The 20,750-nt window shown below is 32.4% G+C and overlaps 1 protein-coding gene across 3 annotated transcripts in view; it reads right to left on the bottom strand.

Moving 5' to 3' along the window:
* Positions 1-532: 532 nt before the first annotated feature.
* LOC126816539 (eukaryotic translation initiation factor 2-alpha kinase 1) overlaps positions 533-20,750 on the bottom strand; it is a 38,429-nt gene continuing 18,211 nt past the window's right edge. For 2 of the 3 annotated variants that reach the window (XM_050543181.1, XM_050543180.2), the window contains exons 2-17: positions 12,565-12,658; positions 12,057-12,236; positions 11,200-11,333; positions 10,327-10,379; positions 10,015-10,135; positions 9,828-9,908; positions 9,214-9,319; positions 8,970-9,018; positions 7,948-8,734; positions 7,165-7,258; positions 6,036-6,136; positions 5,613-5,739; positions 3,997-4,088; positions 3,096-3,233; positions 2,844-2,939; positions 533-2,613 (exon numbers count right to left, since the gene is read on the bottom strand). In XM_050543181.1, the coding sequence (XP_050399138.1) occupies positions 2,437-2,613; positions 2,844-2,939; positions 3,096-3,233; positions 3,997-4,088; positions 5,613-5,739; positions 6,036-6,136; positions 7,165-7,258; positions 7,948-8,734; positions 8,970-9,018; positions 9,214-9,319; positions 9,828-9,908; positions 10,015-10,135; positions 10,327-10,379; positions 11,200-11,333; positions 12,057-12,236; positions 12,565-12,655 (2,427 nt within the window). In that variant the 5' untranslated portion in view covers positions 12,656-12,658 and the 3' untranslated portion in view covers positions 533-2,436. Of the gene's footprint in view, positions 2,614-2,843; positions 2,940-3,095; positions 3,234-3,996; positions 4,089-5,612; positions 5,740-6,035; positions 6,137-7,164; positions 7,259-7,947; positions 8,735-8,969; positions 9,019-9,213; positions 9,320-9,827; positions 9,909-10,014; positions 10,136-10,326; positions 10,380-11,199; positions 11,334-12,056; positions 12,237-12,564; positions 12,659-20,750 lie in introns of those variants that run through there. The other variant, XM_050543182.2, reaches the window with a different exon arrangement.

Below are 20,750 nucleotides of genomic sequence, written 5' to 3'. Positions count from 1 at the left end.
TTGGACACGTGATTCGTTGTGTTTTGAAGTTGTCTCAGAACCTAAAACCCTGGCCCATTTTTGTTTACAAATTATATTGGAATGTGACAACCTGTCACACTGAGGATGTACATTAGTATATAATCGATGAAGAGATGAATAGCTATAGGTATTTATAATACAGAAATATATCTATACCTGTTGCTGAACGTACCTGTTACTAACCGTCAGACAAGGTGTGATGTGCAACTCCTATCGATTGTGGATCTCACTAATCACCGACAAGAACGTTTTTAACACTGGCGGTCATGATAATATCGCCCATAGTAGTGCAAAAGCTAACAGTGAATTTTGTCAATTTTTTGTGAAATCCTTTAAATTTTGGATATAATGTTAAGAATATGAATATCTATAACATATTTTTCCTTGCTGGTCACTTTCTGCAATACTTTGAGCGCTATTGACAACAGAAACTGTCTTGTGGGTTCTTGTTTCTGATTTAGGACCCAATGTGTATCTGCTACGGAGTTCTAAATCTGTAACAAGCAAAAAATTTATACATATTTCAATATTTTATTAACAATGTGATAACTGTATTATTGATAATGATAATACTGAAGAATATAGGTTGCCAAGGGTCTTTATATAGTCCACCTTTTAGTTTTTAGAATCGGGGGAAATAACCACACGATAAACTACAAAATCCGGAAAAGTTTAAATGAAAAGTCTCAAAAACAGTGACCTACAGATTTCCCCTATAACTGCACAAAAAAATACAAGCACTTACAAGTGCATTTAAAAGATTTCTGTAATATGGCTGTTAACTCTGCCAAAACAATTGCCTGATTTTGATACTGTTCCTTGTTTGTACTAGCTAAACCCCCAACAAATTTTTCAAAAACTATCTTAAAAACTCTGACGTGAGAGCTGGACTGCATTTACAAGAATTTTGGACTAATTGGAATGACAATAATATATTCTTACATGAAATGTGAGCATATATAATAAAACCATGAAAAAATACTATTCAAAAACAATAATTATTGAATTCTATTAAACATACTGCTATTTCTGAAATGGGAATTACATAAATAATTATTGTTGACATCAAAATTAACAAAGATTTATCAGAAATATAATTTTTTTTTAAAATTTGAGGATAAATTATATGATAAAACCTTCTTGCGCAAATTTATATGTTCATTCAATAATTGTTGGCCTTCAATTTTTTTGAAATACAGAAAATAAAGAGTAACTTTTACATAAACATCAATACCTTTTATATAAATTAGTAGCCATTATCTAACAAAAGAAGATCATAAACTAAACTTAACAAAACATCAATAAATATAGATAATAAATCATAATAAAATAATTTTCTTTCTTGGTGAATAATTTGTTATAGTGTCAATACATGGGGCAGGACGGAGCATCTAGTCGTTTGGATGGGACAATGAATATATATCCCTTAGTTTACAGTAAGAATCCTTACTGTGATGAAGAATAGGCTGAAACAGCACTGTCCAGGGCCTCCAGACACACTGCATGATGTATGTACATTATTCTTGCTAGTCCAGAAAAGTAAAACATTAAAACACATTTCAAATCCTGTTTCAATTTATACATTTTTTAGCATTTCCATTGGAATTCTATGACATAATTAATGTCTTCTCATAAAATAATGATAACAATTTATATCAATAATACATATTTATTGGCACATAAATGACAATTCTCCTAGGGGTTTGGTTGGGGATAAGGGGCAACTGTCCTGCTCTCATGAATCATATGTGGTTGATTGTTAAATCCCTAAATCTACAATTAGATTGATATCGTTAAATTAATATTACTAAACTGAACTATATAAGCATGTATTTCTACTAGAATTGTGCATAGTTTTCTATTAAATACATTAATGTACACAAATTATCACAGTATTATGTATTATTCCACACACACAAAATAATCCTCCAAAAATATTAAAGTCAAGAATAGGATAATTTTAACACATTATTGAGAGGTAAAAAAAAAAATGGAAATTCTATGAGTAGGATTTAACTTAAGAAATTCCTCCACACAAGGCGATATTGCACACAATTGTTTTAATTTGGGACATTATTTTTGAAGCATTTCTGATCATTATACTATGATATCTTTTTGAATGAATGCATGCATCTGGGCTCAACTTGAGAGTTTCTTAAATTTTAACCTACATACCCCTGTGCCTAAAATAAAATAGCTTGAAAATATATTTTGGAAAATAAAATAATGACAATATCTTGAACAGCATATCTGAAAGCAATTGAAATTAGAGTAAACCTTTATGGACCTGGGTCCAGATTCCTAAATGTTTAAATTATTGATCAAAGAAATTTGGGTAACTTTAGAGTATTAGTTACAGAATTTATCTACAGTTCCGGTAATTTCACTATTGAATTGCAAATTGTATACTAGTTTTTAATTGGAGAGTTTCTCAAGTTTCTCAAATTCTTTCAATAATTTCTCTGGTGAATCAGCCTTTTCTAATCTTCTTTTAAGTTGGTAATTTAAGTCATCTTTATCTTTTATTTGTTTTTCAAGTTGAGTAATATAATCACATTTCTCTCTTAACTGTTTTTGTAAGGATGCTATCATCTGAAAAGATAAATATGATGAATACATACGCCCCCAGCAGCTAAAATAGTTTAACTTTGAGAGGTCATATAAAAAGTAACTTGAAGAATAATTAGTGCCACTGCCAAGCACTATATCTGTTAAGAAACTCAAGCTATTATGCACTTAAACACTAACTGACATACATATAAGAAAAGTCTAGGTTGTATTAATGCCGATGGCATGTTTGGTGTTATAAGTTTAGTATCTACCTGATCTTTTGTAAGAAATAGTTGACTATCTAACAGACTATTAGCTGTTGGTCTATCTTGTGGTATTGTATTTGTCATCTTCATGATGGCATCCCACTGAAAAAATAAATTTAGATTACTAACATTATATTTTGGTTTAAATGAAAATGTACCTAATATTGTATGTGTGATACAAATGTCACACTGATAAAATATGTTCAATTGACAAGATCATGCCTGCTTTCTACAAAAAGGGAGGGAACATAAACTTACCACATCTGGCCAATAACTATGAAGTATTTGTGGATAACACCTGTCTCTAAGACCAGTTATAGAACGGTGTCTCTCCATTTCTGTATTAAAAACATTAAATACTTCGAACAGAATAACACCAATACTGTATATATCACTCTAAAATAAAACATTAATATACATAATATTTAATTACAGACAAAATACTACACAAAATTTTGATAGGAACATCAGGAAAATTATTCAAAATTTTGTATAAATATTTAGTCATAAAATGTTGTTTAAAAGCTGTCCCTATTTTTCCACCATTCACAATCAGGGAAATAGGTTCTAAGTTTATCTGAAATCCATCATTAGTTTAAGCAGAACTCTATTGCATTCAGTCCTTAGTGGAAGTATTATTCGGGTAGTAATTGCAATAAAAGTATGGCAATTTTGTTATATATTGAAAGCAGAGACACTCAATCTTACTAGAACAACTCTAAGTGAACAGCGACTAATGACAAATACAAGCTAAAAATGGATTCTCTCAGTGAAGAAATTAAAATGTTTTGTGACGACTTGTAGCAACTTTTGATAGATAAATTATATTGAATATGTTTTTTAGAACAAATATATCATCAAATCACACAGTTTGTATTGGGAAATAATCTTTAAATAATGAAATACATGTGAATACAATAAAATATATAGAGTAAAATCTGGATGATTATATAATAAATCTGTCAGATTTAAAATATTGAAAACATAATTCATAAACAGATCATCTCAGCTACAAGGAAGACAATTAAACAACTCCATTAAAAATAGTACTGTCTACCTAAGGATGTAATTGGCAAATGGGATCTCAGTATTAAGTATATATAGGTCACATTCCGACTTCCAAGTTTATATATTTAGTAAATACGAAAGAAAAGATTACCTTACTGTCATAAGAGCTGCCAGTCAACTGTTCAGGTGCAGCATAAGTTGATGTTCCTACGCCAGACGTTAAATTTTCTAGTTTGAAATGGTCTGAAAAACATAGTAAAACAATATTACTATAATTTCAAAGGGAAGAGTAAATCTTTAAAAATGAATTAGATATAAAGAGTTTAACAAGTTGAGCCAAAATCATTCAAATTATATATGCAACAATCCACGAGCAAAAGGCTGTATACATGGTTTCATAATCAAGGTCAAACCTAGAATGTCGTACAGTTACTCAATTCAAATCATTGTATGTTAATATTATTCAATAAGTGTTATAATCAAACTCTGATATGTCTAAATGAAAGATAGGTTGCCAGGCAATAAAACATACGCCCACAGCAGCTATATCGTCCGGGCAGTCAACAAGAGTTGTCGCATATTTTTACTTTTTTCGGTAATGAAACATTTATAATATATTAAATTCTGATTAAGAGTAACAAATCATTCAGTAATTATCAGAAAACCATTAGAATTTGTTTGGTTTTTATAAAGTTCTGCCCTATGCTAAAGTTTAGTATACAAAACTTTTTTACATCATGGATTTAGCTGTTCAAGTCATAAAGATTCATTGAAAATCAATATACTTGTTCGTCTCAAGTGATCAAGGGCCATAACTCTGGCAGTAATTATCGGAAATCGCTGAAAATCAATAGGCTTCTTCGTCTCATGACCTTAAACACTGTGTATAAATTTAAAGTCAATCGGATATTAACTTCAGCCTCTAGAGCGTCCACAAGATTGTTCAAAGTGATCAAGGGCCATAACTCTGGCAAAAATTATCGTAAATCGCTGAAAATCACTAGGCTTCTTCGTCTCATGACCTTAAATACTGTGTATCAATTTAAAGTCAATCGGATATTAACATTAGCCTCTAGAGTGTCCACAAGATTTTTCAATGTGATCAAGGGCCATAACTCTGGCAGTAATTATCAGAAATTGCTGAAAATCACTAGGCCTCTTCGCCTCATGACCTTAAACACTGTGTATAAATTTCAAGTCAATCAGATATTAACTTTAGCCTCTAGAGCATCCACAAGATTGTTCAAAGTGATCAAGGGCCATAACTCTGGCAAAAATTATCGGAAATCGCTGAAAATCAATAGGATTCTTCGTCCCATGACCTCAAATACTGTGTATCAATTTAAAGTCAATCGGATATTAACTTTAGCCTCTAGAGCATCCACAAGATTGTTCAAAGTGATCAAGGGACATAACTCTGGCAAAAATTATCGGAAATCGCTGAAAATCAATAGGATTCTTCGTCTCATGACCTCAAATACTGTGTATCAATTTAAAGTCAATCGGATATTAACATTAGCCTCTAGAGCGTCCAAAAGATTTTTCAAAGTGATCAAGGGCCATAACTCTGGCAGTAATTATCAGAAATTGCTGAAAATCACTAGGCCTCTTCGCCTCATGACCTTAAACACTGTGTATAAATTTCAAGTCAATCAGATATTAACAATAGCCTCTAGAGCTTCCACAAGCATTTGTGGACGCTGGCCGGACAGGGGGCGACAACAATATATGACCACATTTCAATGTGGCCGTATAAAAACGTCCTACCTTTAACATCTGGTGATGGGGCTATAATTGTATCTTTACTTACTCCCCCTAATACATCTTCTGTAGCTAAACCAAAATCACCTATTTTGACATGTAACCCAGGCTCTAATAAAAATATATTACGTGGCTGAAAACCACAAGAAGAGGGCCATCAAAACCAACAGGCTTTTAGTGAACATATATATAACTAATATAAATAAATTTCAATACTATTATCTCCCAGGGTAACATAACATTTTTCAAGGTTACCACAGACAATAACACTAGTAATTATCAGAATTTATTGAACACATGAACATAAGAAATCAGATGATAACTTTAACACATTAACAATAAATCTTGATCAACAGACAAAATGCGGTGACAATAAAATATGTTTACATGAAATGTGGTTATACTTAGGAAGATAAATGAGTAACATACTTTCAGATCTCTATGGATAAGTCCTTTTGAATGGATATAGTCAACACCAGTTAAAATCTGATGAATTATTTTTAAATTTTCTTCTTTATAATCCACTAGATCTGAAAAGAGAAATGATGTTAATAACTTTATAAATTTGAAACTAAACAATGTTTGGACATGCATGTAAGGACAGAAAAGATATGAGGGTAAAAGTAAACATAATACTTTGGACATATGTGACTAGTTCTGGCTAAATTGGACACATATTATCCCATTCCCCCAATATGACATTATTTTTTATTCATCCCAATCTCTCATGGGTGAAGACTTATCACAAATGTACAAAATGCTCAGTCTGGCTTTCTTTCAAGGAATGAAATTTAGGATGTTCAGCAACTTCAAAACAAAACTGAAGATAAATTTCAATAAATTTGAATAAAGAAATGAAATTCTGGCTTTGTTGTGTTATTATTTTTGACCCATGTTTCTCATCTAGACAGAGCTAGTTACATATTTCTGACAAGTGGTGAATTTCATGTTCTGTAGTGATGTTTGAAACTTGAGAGATAATATCTTCCTAGCAGTGGAGTCTATGAGACATTCCAAATGCTATAAAATATATATTTTCTACGACTAAATTTATCTGAATAACTAGATTTAATTTATACAAAAGGTATTACACCTGACATGTGGAAACATGATCTGAAAACACACAAGGGATCTTTTTGATCCATGCTCAAAATAAATCCTAAAGCATTGTAGAACAACATGCATGACCATATATCAATATATTCTAAATCTCAGATCTACAAGAATGACCATATTTACCGATAAGGATTTTCATGCAATTAATAAAGTGTTCACTGACAATTGTTCAGTGTATCATCTGCAGTAGCCATTGACTTATTACCATGCTAAGTCCATGCACCTTGAATGGATTATTATCATTTTTATTACAGAATTATATAGGGACACATTTTGAGAAAAGTTTCTGCGATGGTGATTTAGTTGGAAAATACCTTGTTGCCTGAAAATTCTCTTTTAGGAATGAGATGATTCAATTCCAGAAGGTTCAATCATGTATCCGCTATAAAAGACACTAGATGTCATTGGTCAGCCAAACTTATAAAAAAACAATATTTTATACCTTTCATGTCTTTTAATTGACTATTTCTGTTAAATAATCTCATCTGTAATGTTTGTTGACATAACTCCATCTGTATATATAGCTGTACAATTGGCTGAAATAAAGTTTTTAAATTTGAACTAAATGAAATGAGGTTTGACGGCCTACTTTTTCTGCACTGACTGGACTAATGAACATGGGCATAAGCTATACAGTGTGCTATAAGGGAAATTTTGCCTGGACAGTGGCACTGTCAAGGGTCCTTTTAAGTGCATGCCATACACAGGAACTCTGTTTTCCTTCCTATCCCACGACATGACATTATTCCTTGTCAGACCCTCCATCCTGCACCACTGATATGGGGGAAACTTTCTTTGTTAGCACATGGAGCAAACCTGAGACTTCCTGGTTAACGACCCATCTTCTTACTCACTGAGCCCCTACGTCTCCCATTTAACTAAATATATTGTAATCTCATACCAAATGTGAAAGAAAGATATCTTTTAGAAGATATATACACGTAAAATGGGAATATAATAAAAATTTCATTAATGTTTAACAGGCTAACACTAATATTATGTCTGTCAAGTCTTGTCCACAGCAACCACATTACTTTCAAAGCAAAACATTGTTAAGCATTGAATCGAATGGTAGCCATTTTAGCTGTGATTATGTGACATTTGTGGATATTGGCAAAATTTCATCCCAACTGACATTTTTTAAGTTTATATATCTGGTAAGATTTATTTATTTCCTCACCTGATGTGGAAAATTATCGACAAAATGATTTCTTTATTTCCTCACCTGATGTGGAAAATTATCGACAAAATGATTTCGAATGCCTGCAGTATCACTCAGTGGTTCAGCACTAACACTACGTCTATATGGCACTACACGATCTTTAGGACTAACTTTAGGCGAATCAATATCATCTTTAGATTTTTGTGGAATAGTTATGAATGATGATGTACTATCATACAATTTTGATGAAAAATGGCCGGTTATGTGCACATGTACATGATTGTCTTTATTTCGTGGACTGTCACTATTACTGGAACTGATGTCAATAGAATCAGAAGAATCTGTATCAGAATTTTCTTTGTATTTTGTATTTAACACATTATTAGGTGCAAGTCTGCCACTCGGAGATTCCTTGGATATATTTGAATTTTTTGGAGAATTATGGTTTTCATCACTTGAGCAGTCATCTAAGAAGATAATGTCACTGGAATGTGACATTTCCTGACTCTTGTCTAAATGCTTATTTCTTAATGTCCGAAAAAACAATTTATTATCTGGTTCTTGTTCTAAGTTATCTGTTGTAGAAATATTGGTATCTTCATCAAGGAAATTGTCAGTATTAGATTGAGAGATGCCATGGGAATCCTCGTCAATATTGTGTTGCACGTTATGCTCAAGAATGGTTGTTTTATCACTAGCTTCTGTAATTTCTGTTATTGTACATTTTGACGTGTTGTAATGTTTATGTAGTTGCTTTCCTGTTACAGGATCTAATTCGTCTCCACTACCAGAATCTAATTGAAAATCTATATCAAAACTTCTACTATTAGCTTCATTTATATGACTGAAACTAAAAACAAAAGTGTTATTAGATTCTAAATCACTGGTGAAAAATACTTTAGGTTTTTGTATTTTCCATGCTTAGAATAAAAACTGTATTTCAGCTAAATAAAGTTTTATGAATGGAAATGGACAAGATATCACTTAACTTTAGATGGGCTAGGACTAGGTTGTGAAGGCAACCCCACTGATTGACATTCACAAATAAAACTGCAGATTCCATAGTCTTATACAAAACCTGTTACCTTTTCTCTTTAGAAGCACTGAACTCAGCCTGACTTGAAGAACTTCTACCTACAAAAAGAAGGACATTTATACTGTATGGTACTGACCATTTTTTGCTAAGAGAATAAATACAAAGAGAGATAATTGCTCTCATCTAGGACAGTATAAAATCCCAGTTTTGCAGGTACAATCATTAGAATTATTTATCATAGTTAACAAGTAAGACCAGTTTTGCCATGTTAGTGAAGATCAACAAGTACTTACTAGTTTGAATAGATGAAGGGCTATTTGTATATTCCAGCCAAGCTGCATTATAACCAACAATATTAGTATGATGAAAACCTGCTAATGTTTTCACTTCCTTCAATATCTACATTAAAGACAGCAAAAACAGGAAATAGATGCTCTTTATATACCACATATACCAATGAAAGAACACGGCTATTGCAACATCAGTGCTTGATATTTACCTTTCTGATTCTGACAGAATATTAGTTACAATAAACAGAACATTAATTATCTAAATGTCAATACACAGAAAGGGCTATTTAATTAAGACGGTTCACCAATTGCAATATATTTCATCAGACAATTTAAGCATAAAGTTCACAAATATATCATGAAACAAAAATTGTGCTTGAGCCACCACTATGTGGACAGGTCAAAGAGATTGACCATGCTATCAATTCTATATCTTTATTTTTATAAGCAAATCATTCAGTTGTTAATTCAGGATTTAACGTCTGGATATTCTAGATCACTAGGCCACTGCCCCCAACCCCCAAACACACGATCCTTCTGTGAATCTGATATAATATTGATATATATAAACTTCCTAGATCTACTAGAAAATTTAAACTTAATCTATTAAATCCTACCTTTAACAACTGTTCATGTCTTTTATGTTTAAATTTTATCTTCTTTATGGCATAAAATCTTCCATCAAGACGATTCTTCACCTACAAAAAAATTATTTCATCTGCTATAAGACTAAGTTCACAATGGTCTCCAACAAAAAATCACTGCAAGTCAAAAAGAAAATTGAAAGGAAAAACATTGAAATACCTTATACACAGATCCAAATCCACCTTTTCCTAATTTCTCTATCTCAATAAAATCATCAGAATATCTGGAGTTTTGCATATTAATAAGATCTTCAGATCTTACTCGGGTCAACTGATTATTCCTGAAAAATAAAAGGATGGGCAAGGTTAACAACAATAAGTCCACAATTTCTGGAGAGAGTATAAAAGTAAATTCAAACTTATTCTTAAGTAAAACAGTAACACTGGTAATTAGAAGTGTAATATAGAACCACAATTTTTGACAGGTTGCTTTATATAACTATATTTTATTAGAATCTACAGAAATACCTACAATTTTATATTTCCAACCTCAAATGTGGGAGGTAATGCCAGAATATCACCATTCTGAAAATACAGTTTGATAAAATACAGTGTGATGAAAGTATGATAAAACTTAGTATGATAAAATACAGTTATATACAGTATGATAATATACAGTATAAAATACAGTATGATAAAATTATCATAAAACAAAGTATAATAAAATACAGTAAGATAAAATAATACCATAAATGAATTAAAAACATAATCTATTCTATTCACATATATAAGTTATAAATAAATAATGCATTTCTTCTAACTAAACTTACACAAGATAGCTTTATATATAAGTAAAGCATTATTGTGGATAATGTACATCCAGCTTAACTGCAAGGATAACATCATAATTTTATTACGTTATTGTACCAAACATTAACTTGCATAAATAACAAGCATGTTTATTGAAATGAAATTGAAATGGGGTTTAACGTCCTACTGTTCTGCTCTGACTGGGCTATGGAATAAATGAACGAAACTGATAATAAGCAAAGTTACTGTAGAGAAGCCATCAACCAATCATGTTTTGAAATAAACACAAAATTTAGTTTGAATACGATACTGACAAACAGATGGACTGTAATTTTAAGGGATCTGTAATGTCTAGATAATGGTATCCATGGAATCCTATTGTTTTATGCCATACACATGACTAGACGCCTTAACTTGCCAGGCCATTATTCATCTTTCACTACTGATAAATGAAAACATGGCTTGAAAAACCTGGGCAACTTTGTTGGCCAACGCTGAATCAAACCATTGATATCCTGGTTGAGTGCTAGCACCATAGTCACCGAACCACCAGGGTTCTATCTTTCGGTAATCACTATAAGTATAGAATACTTACATTATATAGATCTTCTAGAGCAGCATGCATCATATTATGTATATATTGTCTACAATTAGCTCTAATACCACTTATCTCATCAACACAACTAACAGGTGATACAATATTTAACTTAGTTAACTGGTCACATAATACTAGAAATAAACATATAATGTCACTCTTAATTCATGTAGATCAAACATAGTAATTGTTAGCTATGTAGAATTTTCGAAGAATGAAGAAGTGATATGAGGTGTTCTAGAAGAGTACCAGTAAGCAGACTGTTTCCTGTTAGACAGCTATCCCTACTTTTATAGCTAACTGAAAATTTCCTCAGGGAAAGTCACCTTTCTGAATTTCTCCAAGAATGCACTATCAGGTCTTTTAGACAATCTAATTGTTCTAGATGTTATTTTTGATCTTTTTTTTCAGTTTGCCATTCCGTTAACATCAAATGACATATTTAAGATAAGCGTGTTTATTCTGGGCCTGTGAAAACAGCAGTTAATAATACAGTAGATCTTGATGAGAGAGCCAATCATATATCTGGATAATCAATGCCTTGTAAAAGATTTTGCCTCCAATTTTGTGCAACATGGAGGTCAATCTAGAATCCATCAAACCCAATCTGCATAATACTGAACACACCTTATAGAAATGTCTTCAGACCAAGTTTAAGTGGGAAAATATATAATGTTGGTTTAATCTTGGTTTAAGACTGGTGTAAAGACACATCATACACAGTTATCTCAGGTAAAAGGAGCTGCACATACATATAGGATCAGTCTCTTCCCTATTTCTTTCCTGAATAAAATCATCAAAATTGGTCTGCGGTGATCATTAAACTGCAAAAATCATATTTTCCAGGGGTAACCTACCTTTAAACAATTTATGTCCAGTACGAACATTTCTAGTATACATAAAACAAAGATGCTCTAATATTGATATCATCAGTAGATGATTAGGTACTGATCTCGGCACTACAGCACCAATTTCAGGAGTTACCATTTTTGTTTTGATGCCAACCTCAGATTTTCTTAACTTTCTTAAATCAGAATCTGCAAAAATATATCAATTACTTTAAGTGAATATTCGAAGTTAAAACAAAATGAGATTTTTTCAATTGACGACTATTCTTTTTATCATATATAACGACATTTGTGGTCAAGAGGTACTGTAAAACAATTGCTTTTGATTTGACATGCTTCGGTTAAATTAGGTGAGTTCTAAGGTCATTTTGAATAATGATGTTATTCAAATTTTATTACCAGTACATTTATCTTTGTGGGGAGAGTGATAAAGTCTCTTTAAAAGAAAGCTCTGAGCAGTCTATTAAATAAAATCTTACAAATTATATTTTATATTAATAAACCAAACAAATATTACCATCAAATTTTCTGATTGGCTTAAGACCACCTTTTAGCTTGAACTTTGCCTGTGTTCCTAATTCACGACCTATCTTCTGTCTTTTTTCCATTTTCTGTTAAAATAAAATATTCATGCAAATAAATTTGGCTTACATATGTATCAAGACAATTAATACTGAATGTAACTGAACAATTTTTTGACTGATATTCCTGAGTACCCATTGATGAAAGTGCTTTTAAGTATACAAATGATATGCCAAATGTGAAGAAATGGCCAAAATGGCTTGTGTAAAGCGGGGCTTATGTCGACTTTGCAACCCAAAGCAACTACTTGCAGTCAGTTTCAAGAGTGCTTATGTCAATCATATCAGTAACTGAGGGCAACTGGGAGCAACTGAATTCGGAGCGCTTATGTCGACTCGGAACTGATAGCGATCACACTGAACATGTGACTGTTGATTTATTTATCACGTGGTCAACAAAATAGCGAATTACTTAGAAGAAGCAACCCAAAGGCATGGTCGGTCTTGCTACAATTCTATTAGTATATTATTGTCGACATCATCAGAACTTGAAAAGTGGGTGTCTTCATTCGCATCCATTTGCTTATTTATAAAGTCACATGACACGTGTCTCTTATCACGTGATGTTATTTCCATGGAAACGAGTTGACTCCAGTTGCAAGAACGCTCATGTCGACTGTAATTAGTTGCCGCCAGTTGCAGAAACGCCAGTTGCTCCCAGTTGCCGAAACACCAGTTGCTTTCAGTTGCAAGGTCGACATAAGCCCCCCCCCTTAAAAATTTCAGCTCAAAATATTGAGTTATTCAAATATGATCCCTGGATTTGCTAGTTTTAACTTTACTGAGTCTCAAAATATATCAATGAAGGGAGAAAAACTTCTGATTAGAATTTAAATCTTGTTTTGCTTAGAAGACATTTTCATCAACTTTTTCAAATCAAATCATTGAAATATACCATAAGTTTGTGCTGGTCATTTTACAACAGTTGAATATTTTGTGATAAAACTTCCTGGTAAATAGACTATTTCTTTACATTTTTGCATGATTGGCATATGTGAATCTACTTGTATACTGGCACTTTTAAAGTGGTAGATATATAGGTACTTTGGAGATCTTTATCAGATGTTAAACAGAATATTTCGATTACGGTAGATAGTATTTGCCATAATACTGAATAAATAAAACACATCAATATAGCCTACAGATGATCAATTAGACCGAAGATACAAATTTTGTGTAGAATACGATACCAAGTGGTAATCAGTCCGCCGTTTTCGAGATATTCAGGGTCAAAGGTCAAATGCACTGAAAATGAATGTGAAGCCATTCTTTTATCATGAAAACACGCTGAAAATGATCAAAAGTAATCAACCTTTCAATAAAAATGCTAACTTGTTAAATTCACCATTGTTCTTTGTGACCCCAGAGGCCAAAAGATCAAATTTTCCGTTTTGTGCCAATTTGATGGACACCTCTCCACACTGAGCCTCCAGACTAAATAGGAGTGCAAATGCCACTCATGCAAAATACCTTACTCTAAGTATGGCAAGCATTGGATATTTTATAATTAGGTGAGTCTTTATATCAAAATTACCCTTAAATGTGCTAATTACTCGGATTATGAACCACATGGTATGACTGTTATTGTAGTTGATAAGTAAGTTGATTGACTTCTTAATCAACAAGTAATAATTAAGACGATAAATATTGACCAAAAACGATGTGGCAAGCACTGGCTAAATGTATAATCAAATATGAGCTTAGGCTACTAGTACAATTAAACAGATACTGGGCACTTATTAAAATACATCTAAATACAAATTATTTGTTATAACAATATGTCTTTCATTAAAAAATTAATCACATTCTGTTTAACACCAGACAGGCTAGTTCAGCTCCAGACAGGCAAACAAATGATGTACAATGTGACTGACATCTGATTTTCTGCTGATATAATCATTATTTATAAGTGTTGGGTTTTTCCAACTTGTGATGTAAAAACGCAATTTACACTATCTTATGTAATATTGCATCATCATTATTATTAGACTGACATGCTTATTTTTATATCAACATTTACGAAATAAGCAGCTGAAGCCTTGTGCCCCTATACATATATAATTTTCTGGGTGGAAAAATGACCCAGTGTGCCTATAATTAGATTTCTGCAACTGTGTACTTGTTATTTTGTCAGGTACAATTCAGATTATTATTTATTTCTTTTGTATCTAGTTATAGCAATAAGCTACAAGGTCACCATTTGGTCATAAGGTTAAATGTTGGTCAAAACGGACATCTTTACCTATCCAAAAGGCAACATTTTATTCAAAATGGCCAGAAAATATAACTGCTTTCAATAAAATATCTATGTATAATGATTATGTTATCTTAATTTAGTTGATAATTATTACCTACAAAAATCCTTGCTAATGTTCAAAATTAAAGGGGTATTAGGTAAGATTAGATAAAGAGCTGACAGTTCTCGTTACAATAGTTAAAAAATAGATAATGAAAACAAAATATGCTGAAAATTTCAGTCAAATTGCTTCACTCTGAACCGAGATATTAGCGATTCAATTTTAGGCTAGCCTCGATCATCATTACTATCGTTGGTATGATAATAAACAAAGTCTCGATTATCCATTTTTACGATAAATCATCCATCACAAAACATATTCAAATTCACTAAAAATCGCAGGCTAACAATGGCATCAAGAGTTGATTATGGTCTTGATAAGTTAATTAATGTCTAATTAATAATTTAGATAACATTTAAGGCCTAAAGAAAAAACCTCCAACAGGCAGGTTTAGCTCTTGCCGAATTCTTGTTTAATAAATGAAATTATTCAAATGAAGAAGGGTTAGAAATGCTACCAAAAACACAAGTATATGAATGGTAATTTTGAACAGTTGTGTGAATACATTGTATACTTTTAATAGGAAGTTTTGAAGGGTATAAATAATTTTAATTCTTCCTATAAGTTACAAACTGTGTATTTTGTGCATACATATTGATTTGAACTTAGCAGTTCAAGTTAAAGAAAAGTCAAGACCATGGAAACAATTAATCTGTTACATGTAGGCTACTTTGTTATATATGGATTATCACAATCTTTAGCAGCTAATTCTCTATTCTTTATAACTTTAAAGATAGGTTGCCAGGGAATAACACATACGCCCACAGCTGTAAATCGTCTGGGCAGTCGACAAGGGTTGTCACATATTAATTCTTTTGTAGGTAATTAGGGGAATTTGATAGACAATTTCATACAGATGACATTATAATTTTCGTTGAAGGTTCACAAGGTTCTAAAAACTAAAACAAGGGCTGTAACTCTGGAAGCAATCTACAGAAATTGTTCAAATTCAACAGACTTTTTTCGTTTTACTAATTCAAATAATGCATATAAATTTCATACAGATCGGATGATAACTTTTGTTGTTCGAAAGTTCACAAAGTTCAACAAAGTAAATCAAGGGCCATAACTCTAGACGTAATTGACGGAAATTGCTGACATTCAATAGGCTTGTTCGTCTTCATTTCACTAATTTAGGTGATAACTGAAACTCAATAGGCTTGTTCGTTTTACTAATTTAAATGATACATATAAATTTCATACAGATCGGATAATAACTTTTGTCGTTAGAGCATTTACAAGGTACAACAAGCCAACAGTGAGGCTGATGTCCCCCGCCGAAATTCCCAAATAAATAGATGACACATATTGATTAATCGCACATCTATTTTTTTCAAAAGTATCGAGCAATCAAACTGATTATCAACTATACACTAAGTTTCATCACTCTCTATCAGGTAGAATCAAAGTTATCTTGTCCCAAAGCATCGACCAAGGAAATTGCTTATCTCTGCTTAGCTTTAGTTCGATATGTTAATCATTGAACTCAGTCAAGACGAACATCTACATTGTACCTCAATTAGAAGCAGAGTTGTTATGTTCCAAAGTCTTGACCAATCAAAATGCTTATTGTTCCTTAGCCTAAGCAGACAGTTCTCATCATCGAACTTAGTCAAGGTATTGATGTAATGAAACTATACACCAAGTTTCATCACTCTCACTTAATTAGAACTAAAGTTATCGTGTCCCAAAGCATCAACCAATCAAATTGCTTATCTCTGCTTACCCTAAGCAGAAAATGTTCATCTTCAAACTCCATCAAGGCATTGACCTAATAAACACTTACACCAAGTTCGAACATTTTAGCTCAATTAGAAGGAGAGTTATTGTGTTCCAAAGTCTCGGCCAATCAAATTGCTTATCGCTCTGCTTACCATGAGCAGAAAATGCTTATTATCGAACTTAGTCAAGGTATTGATGTAATGAAACTATACACCCAGTTTCATCACTCTCACTTAATTAGAAATGAAATGAAATGAAATGGAGTTTAACGTCCTACTGTTCTGCTCCTAACCTGGGCTAATGAAGACGGGCATACGCCATACAGTGTGCTATGAGGGAAATTTTGCCCAGACAGCGGCACTACGGCCTACTCTCATAACAAATTCCAACTGCCAAGGGATCTTTTACGTGCACGCCAATGTGTACACGGGACCTCAGTTTTTCGTCCCATCCAAACGACTAGACAGCTTTCCTTGTCAGCCCCTCCAGCCTGCATCACTGACAAGGGAGAACCACGCCGGAAAATCACTTAATTAGAACTAAAGTTATCGTGTCCCAAAGCATCAACCAATCAAATTGCTTATCTCTGCTTACCCTAAGCAGAAAATGCTCATCTTCACACTTCATCAAGGCATTAACCTAATAAACGCCTACACCAAGTTTGAACATTTTAGCTCAATTAGAAGGAGAGTTGTTGTGTTCCAAAGTCTCAGCCAATCAAATTGCTTATCGCTCTGCTTACCCTGAGCAGAAAATGCTCATTATCAAACTTAGTCAAGGTATTGATGTAATGAAACTATACACCAAGTTTCATCACTCTCACTTAATTAGGGTTTCACACTGCGAAGCTTGTGTGAAACACTATTGTTTTTGTTAAAATTATTATTAGGGTTTCACACTGCGTAGCTTGTGTGAAACACTATTGTTTTTGTTAAAATTATTATTCTTATTATTATTATTCTTCTTTTGTTTTGAGTAGATCTCAGCAACTGATTGTCGGATCGTTACGATTTCTTCGGTTTTATCGGAAAAGTGGGTGTGACTTAGAGGATAAAGCTATTTTGAACGTTCTGCGACAATGCGAAATGTCCGAAATCACCGAAGCTATCGTTTTTAGAAATATTGCAGTAATTTTAACAATAATCATTGGATTTTAACTTTCGATGCATTTTGGCATAGCCGGAGACGGGGCACATAGCTACGCTACTTTTGATTTTTGATTTTCGGCAAATCTTCGCAGATATTAGGCGCTAAATTTAGAAAATTTAAATTTTTACAAAAAACTTTTTTATTTATGAATATTTTTTAATCGTGTTTTACACAAATATAACGAGTCCTCTGACTTGGGCAAAAATGTGAAAATTTTTTGTCTCGGTAATTTTCCTTGGCCCCCATTGGCTAATTCAGTTTTTCAGTCCTAGATTAATTATTTATTGTTCGATTTGTATAAAACAAAGTTCATATGCCCCGTTGTCTCAATTGTCATTTTTTTTGTTACCAATAGTGTTATCTGTCGGCACCGGAAGTGGCGTAAATTGACAAAAAACTACAATTTTGACAGTTAGGTACCATTTTTCGAAAGCAAATATTATTTTGTTCAAATCTGGTATAACTGAAATTGTGCGCCCTTTAAAGGCGCACAAAATGTTGGGACCATTTTTTTTAATTTCGATTCCGTTTTCGGGCTATTTCGATTAAAAGGTGAAAAAAGGTGTAAAATTAAGCTATTTACAACCCATTCAGCGTTTTCATATTTTAAAATATTACTTCGTAACTTTCATAAACTCGTAGCAATAATCTATACGGAGAGAATGTATGTGAAAATTAATTTGTAATATGCGCAGTTGCCGAGAAATGGGCAATTTTGCATGAGTCACTTTTTACGCTAGTTTGCCTGTAAAAGAGTCAATTATTATTCGATTTTCATAAAAGTGACACCATTTGATGTGTAATGTCAATTTTAACTAGGTCAAACCAATTTAACATTTTCAATATCACCGGAAATGACGTAATTTGGGCAAAAATTGTATTTATAGCCTTCGAAACCAGTAATTTATTCAAATGAGTCATATTTGTTATTTGTTTAAAATTTTGATATTTGATTCAAATCAACTAATACAATGAACCCTTACGATCATATAGATATCACAAAATGGTTTCTAACTTGTTCAGTTGCGGAGAAATAGGCAATTTTCAACAGGTCACTTTTTAAGGTTTTTTTGTCAAAAAAAGTGTCAATTATTATTCGATTTTCATGAAATTTTCACTGTGTGATACATAATGCCATTTACGATATCATACAAGTAATTTAAGATTTTCATTATCACCGGAAGTAACGTCATTTTGGCAAAAACTGTATTTTTAGCCTTCAAAACAGATATTTTATTCAAATGAATCAGATTTGTAATGTTTTTAAAATTATGATATTTGATTCCAATCAACAAATAGAATGAACTCATTCGATCATACAGATACCTCAAAATGGTTTCTAACTTGTACGGTTGCAGAGAAATAGGCGATTTTCTACAAGTCATTTTTCAAGGTTTTTGGTCTATAAAGGTGGCAATTATTATAGGATTTACATAAAATTTTCAACATGTGATGATGCTATTTCTGATTTCATAAACCAATTTAACATTTTCATTATCACCGGAAGTAATGTAATTTTGACAGGATCACTGACATGTAGCAAATGAATTGATTGCTGGATTTGGTTGTTTCTGCGTCCATTTTATTTCATGTGTGCAATGCTTATGTGGAAACCTGTTTAACGGTTTCATTGGTACCGGAAGTGACATAAGTTCAAGGGTAACGTGGCACCGGTGAAACCCGTCATTACTGCTTCGCAGTTCTAGTTCTTATTATTAGGCTTTCACCTTCGGTGAAAGACTATTGTTATTACTAAGATTAATATTATTATTATTATTATTTTTTTTTTTGGGGGAAGCTAGATCTCAGCAACTATAAGAGATAGAGGTTTGAAATTTGATTTTCTGTCGGAAAAGTGGTGTGCAGCTACTGCTTAAAGCTATTTCCAAGTTTGTGCGCATAGCGGAAATGCGTCAAATCTTTAACGTGCACGAAAATTGAAAATCGACCATTATTCTCTTAATTCTCAATCGATTCTTCAGATATTTACATTTTTGGATAGCTGGAGACATTTCTGAGCAGATAACAGTTCAAAACTGTGGAAATTAGAACTTTTGTCGCTCTAATTTTTTTGGTGAAAAATGGAAAATTTTCAAAATTTTTCAATTTTTTTATTTTTGGGAATTTTTAAATTTCAGTTATATTTTTGGATAGCTGACATCAATCCGATTCCAACAATATAAATTTTTTTCTGAAATATTGACTTTGATTTTTCACTTTTTTTCGCATTTTGGTCAAATCGTAGAGTTCTTATTTTTTTAAAACGGCTCCAACGATTTTTCTGAAACTTCAGGAATATGAAGTCGAAGGACCAGACCAGTCCATGAACTATAAATGAAAATCCCCTAATCACCGGAAGTAGTCAAGAAAGGTATCCAAACTTTGACAAAATTGTGAAAAATGGGTGTCTGCGCGGAAAATGCGATGTATCAACAGGGTTCTTGTCGTTTAGTTAAAGTTTTATATCGTTTAATAGCCAATTGAATTGTCTATCAGATGTTTCTTCAGCGACAAGTTTCTATCAAAAACTAAAAAAGTTATGTGACTTTGAAAAGTAAGGTATTTTGCGATTTCGAGCAAATTTAGACGCATGTTTCTCGGAAACGCCACCTACAATTTTTTTAAAACTTTCTCAGTCGAGAGTCTAATGAGTAGTGTATCTTGTGAACACATTGTACAATTTCTCTAATTGTCATGGGTAGCCGAAAACAGAGATCAAAAATCGAAAACGTCGTATTTTTACGATTTGGAGCATTTTTAGAGGCCTATTTCTCGAAAAGTCAACACAATTCTTTTTTGGAACTTCTTCTACAGAGAGGCCTATCGGTAGGGTTATACATAAAACGATTTTACAATAGTCCCCAATTTCAGGAGTAGCAGAACAAAGGGATCGA

The sequence above is a fragment of the Patella vulgata genome, chromosome 3 (assembly GCF_932274485.2).
Source record: "Patella vulgata chromosome 3, xgPatVulg1.2, whole genome shotgun sequence".
Taxonomy (NCBI): domain Eukaryota; kingdom Metazoa; phylum Mollusca; class Gastropoda; family Patellidae; genus Patella; species Patella vulgata.
Note: the sequence above shows the minus strand (reverse complement) of the source record. Positions and strands in the feature narration are given on the sequence as shown.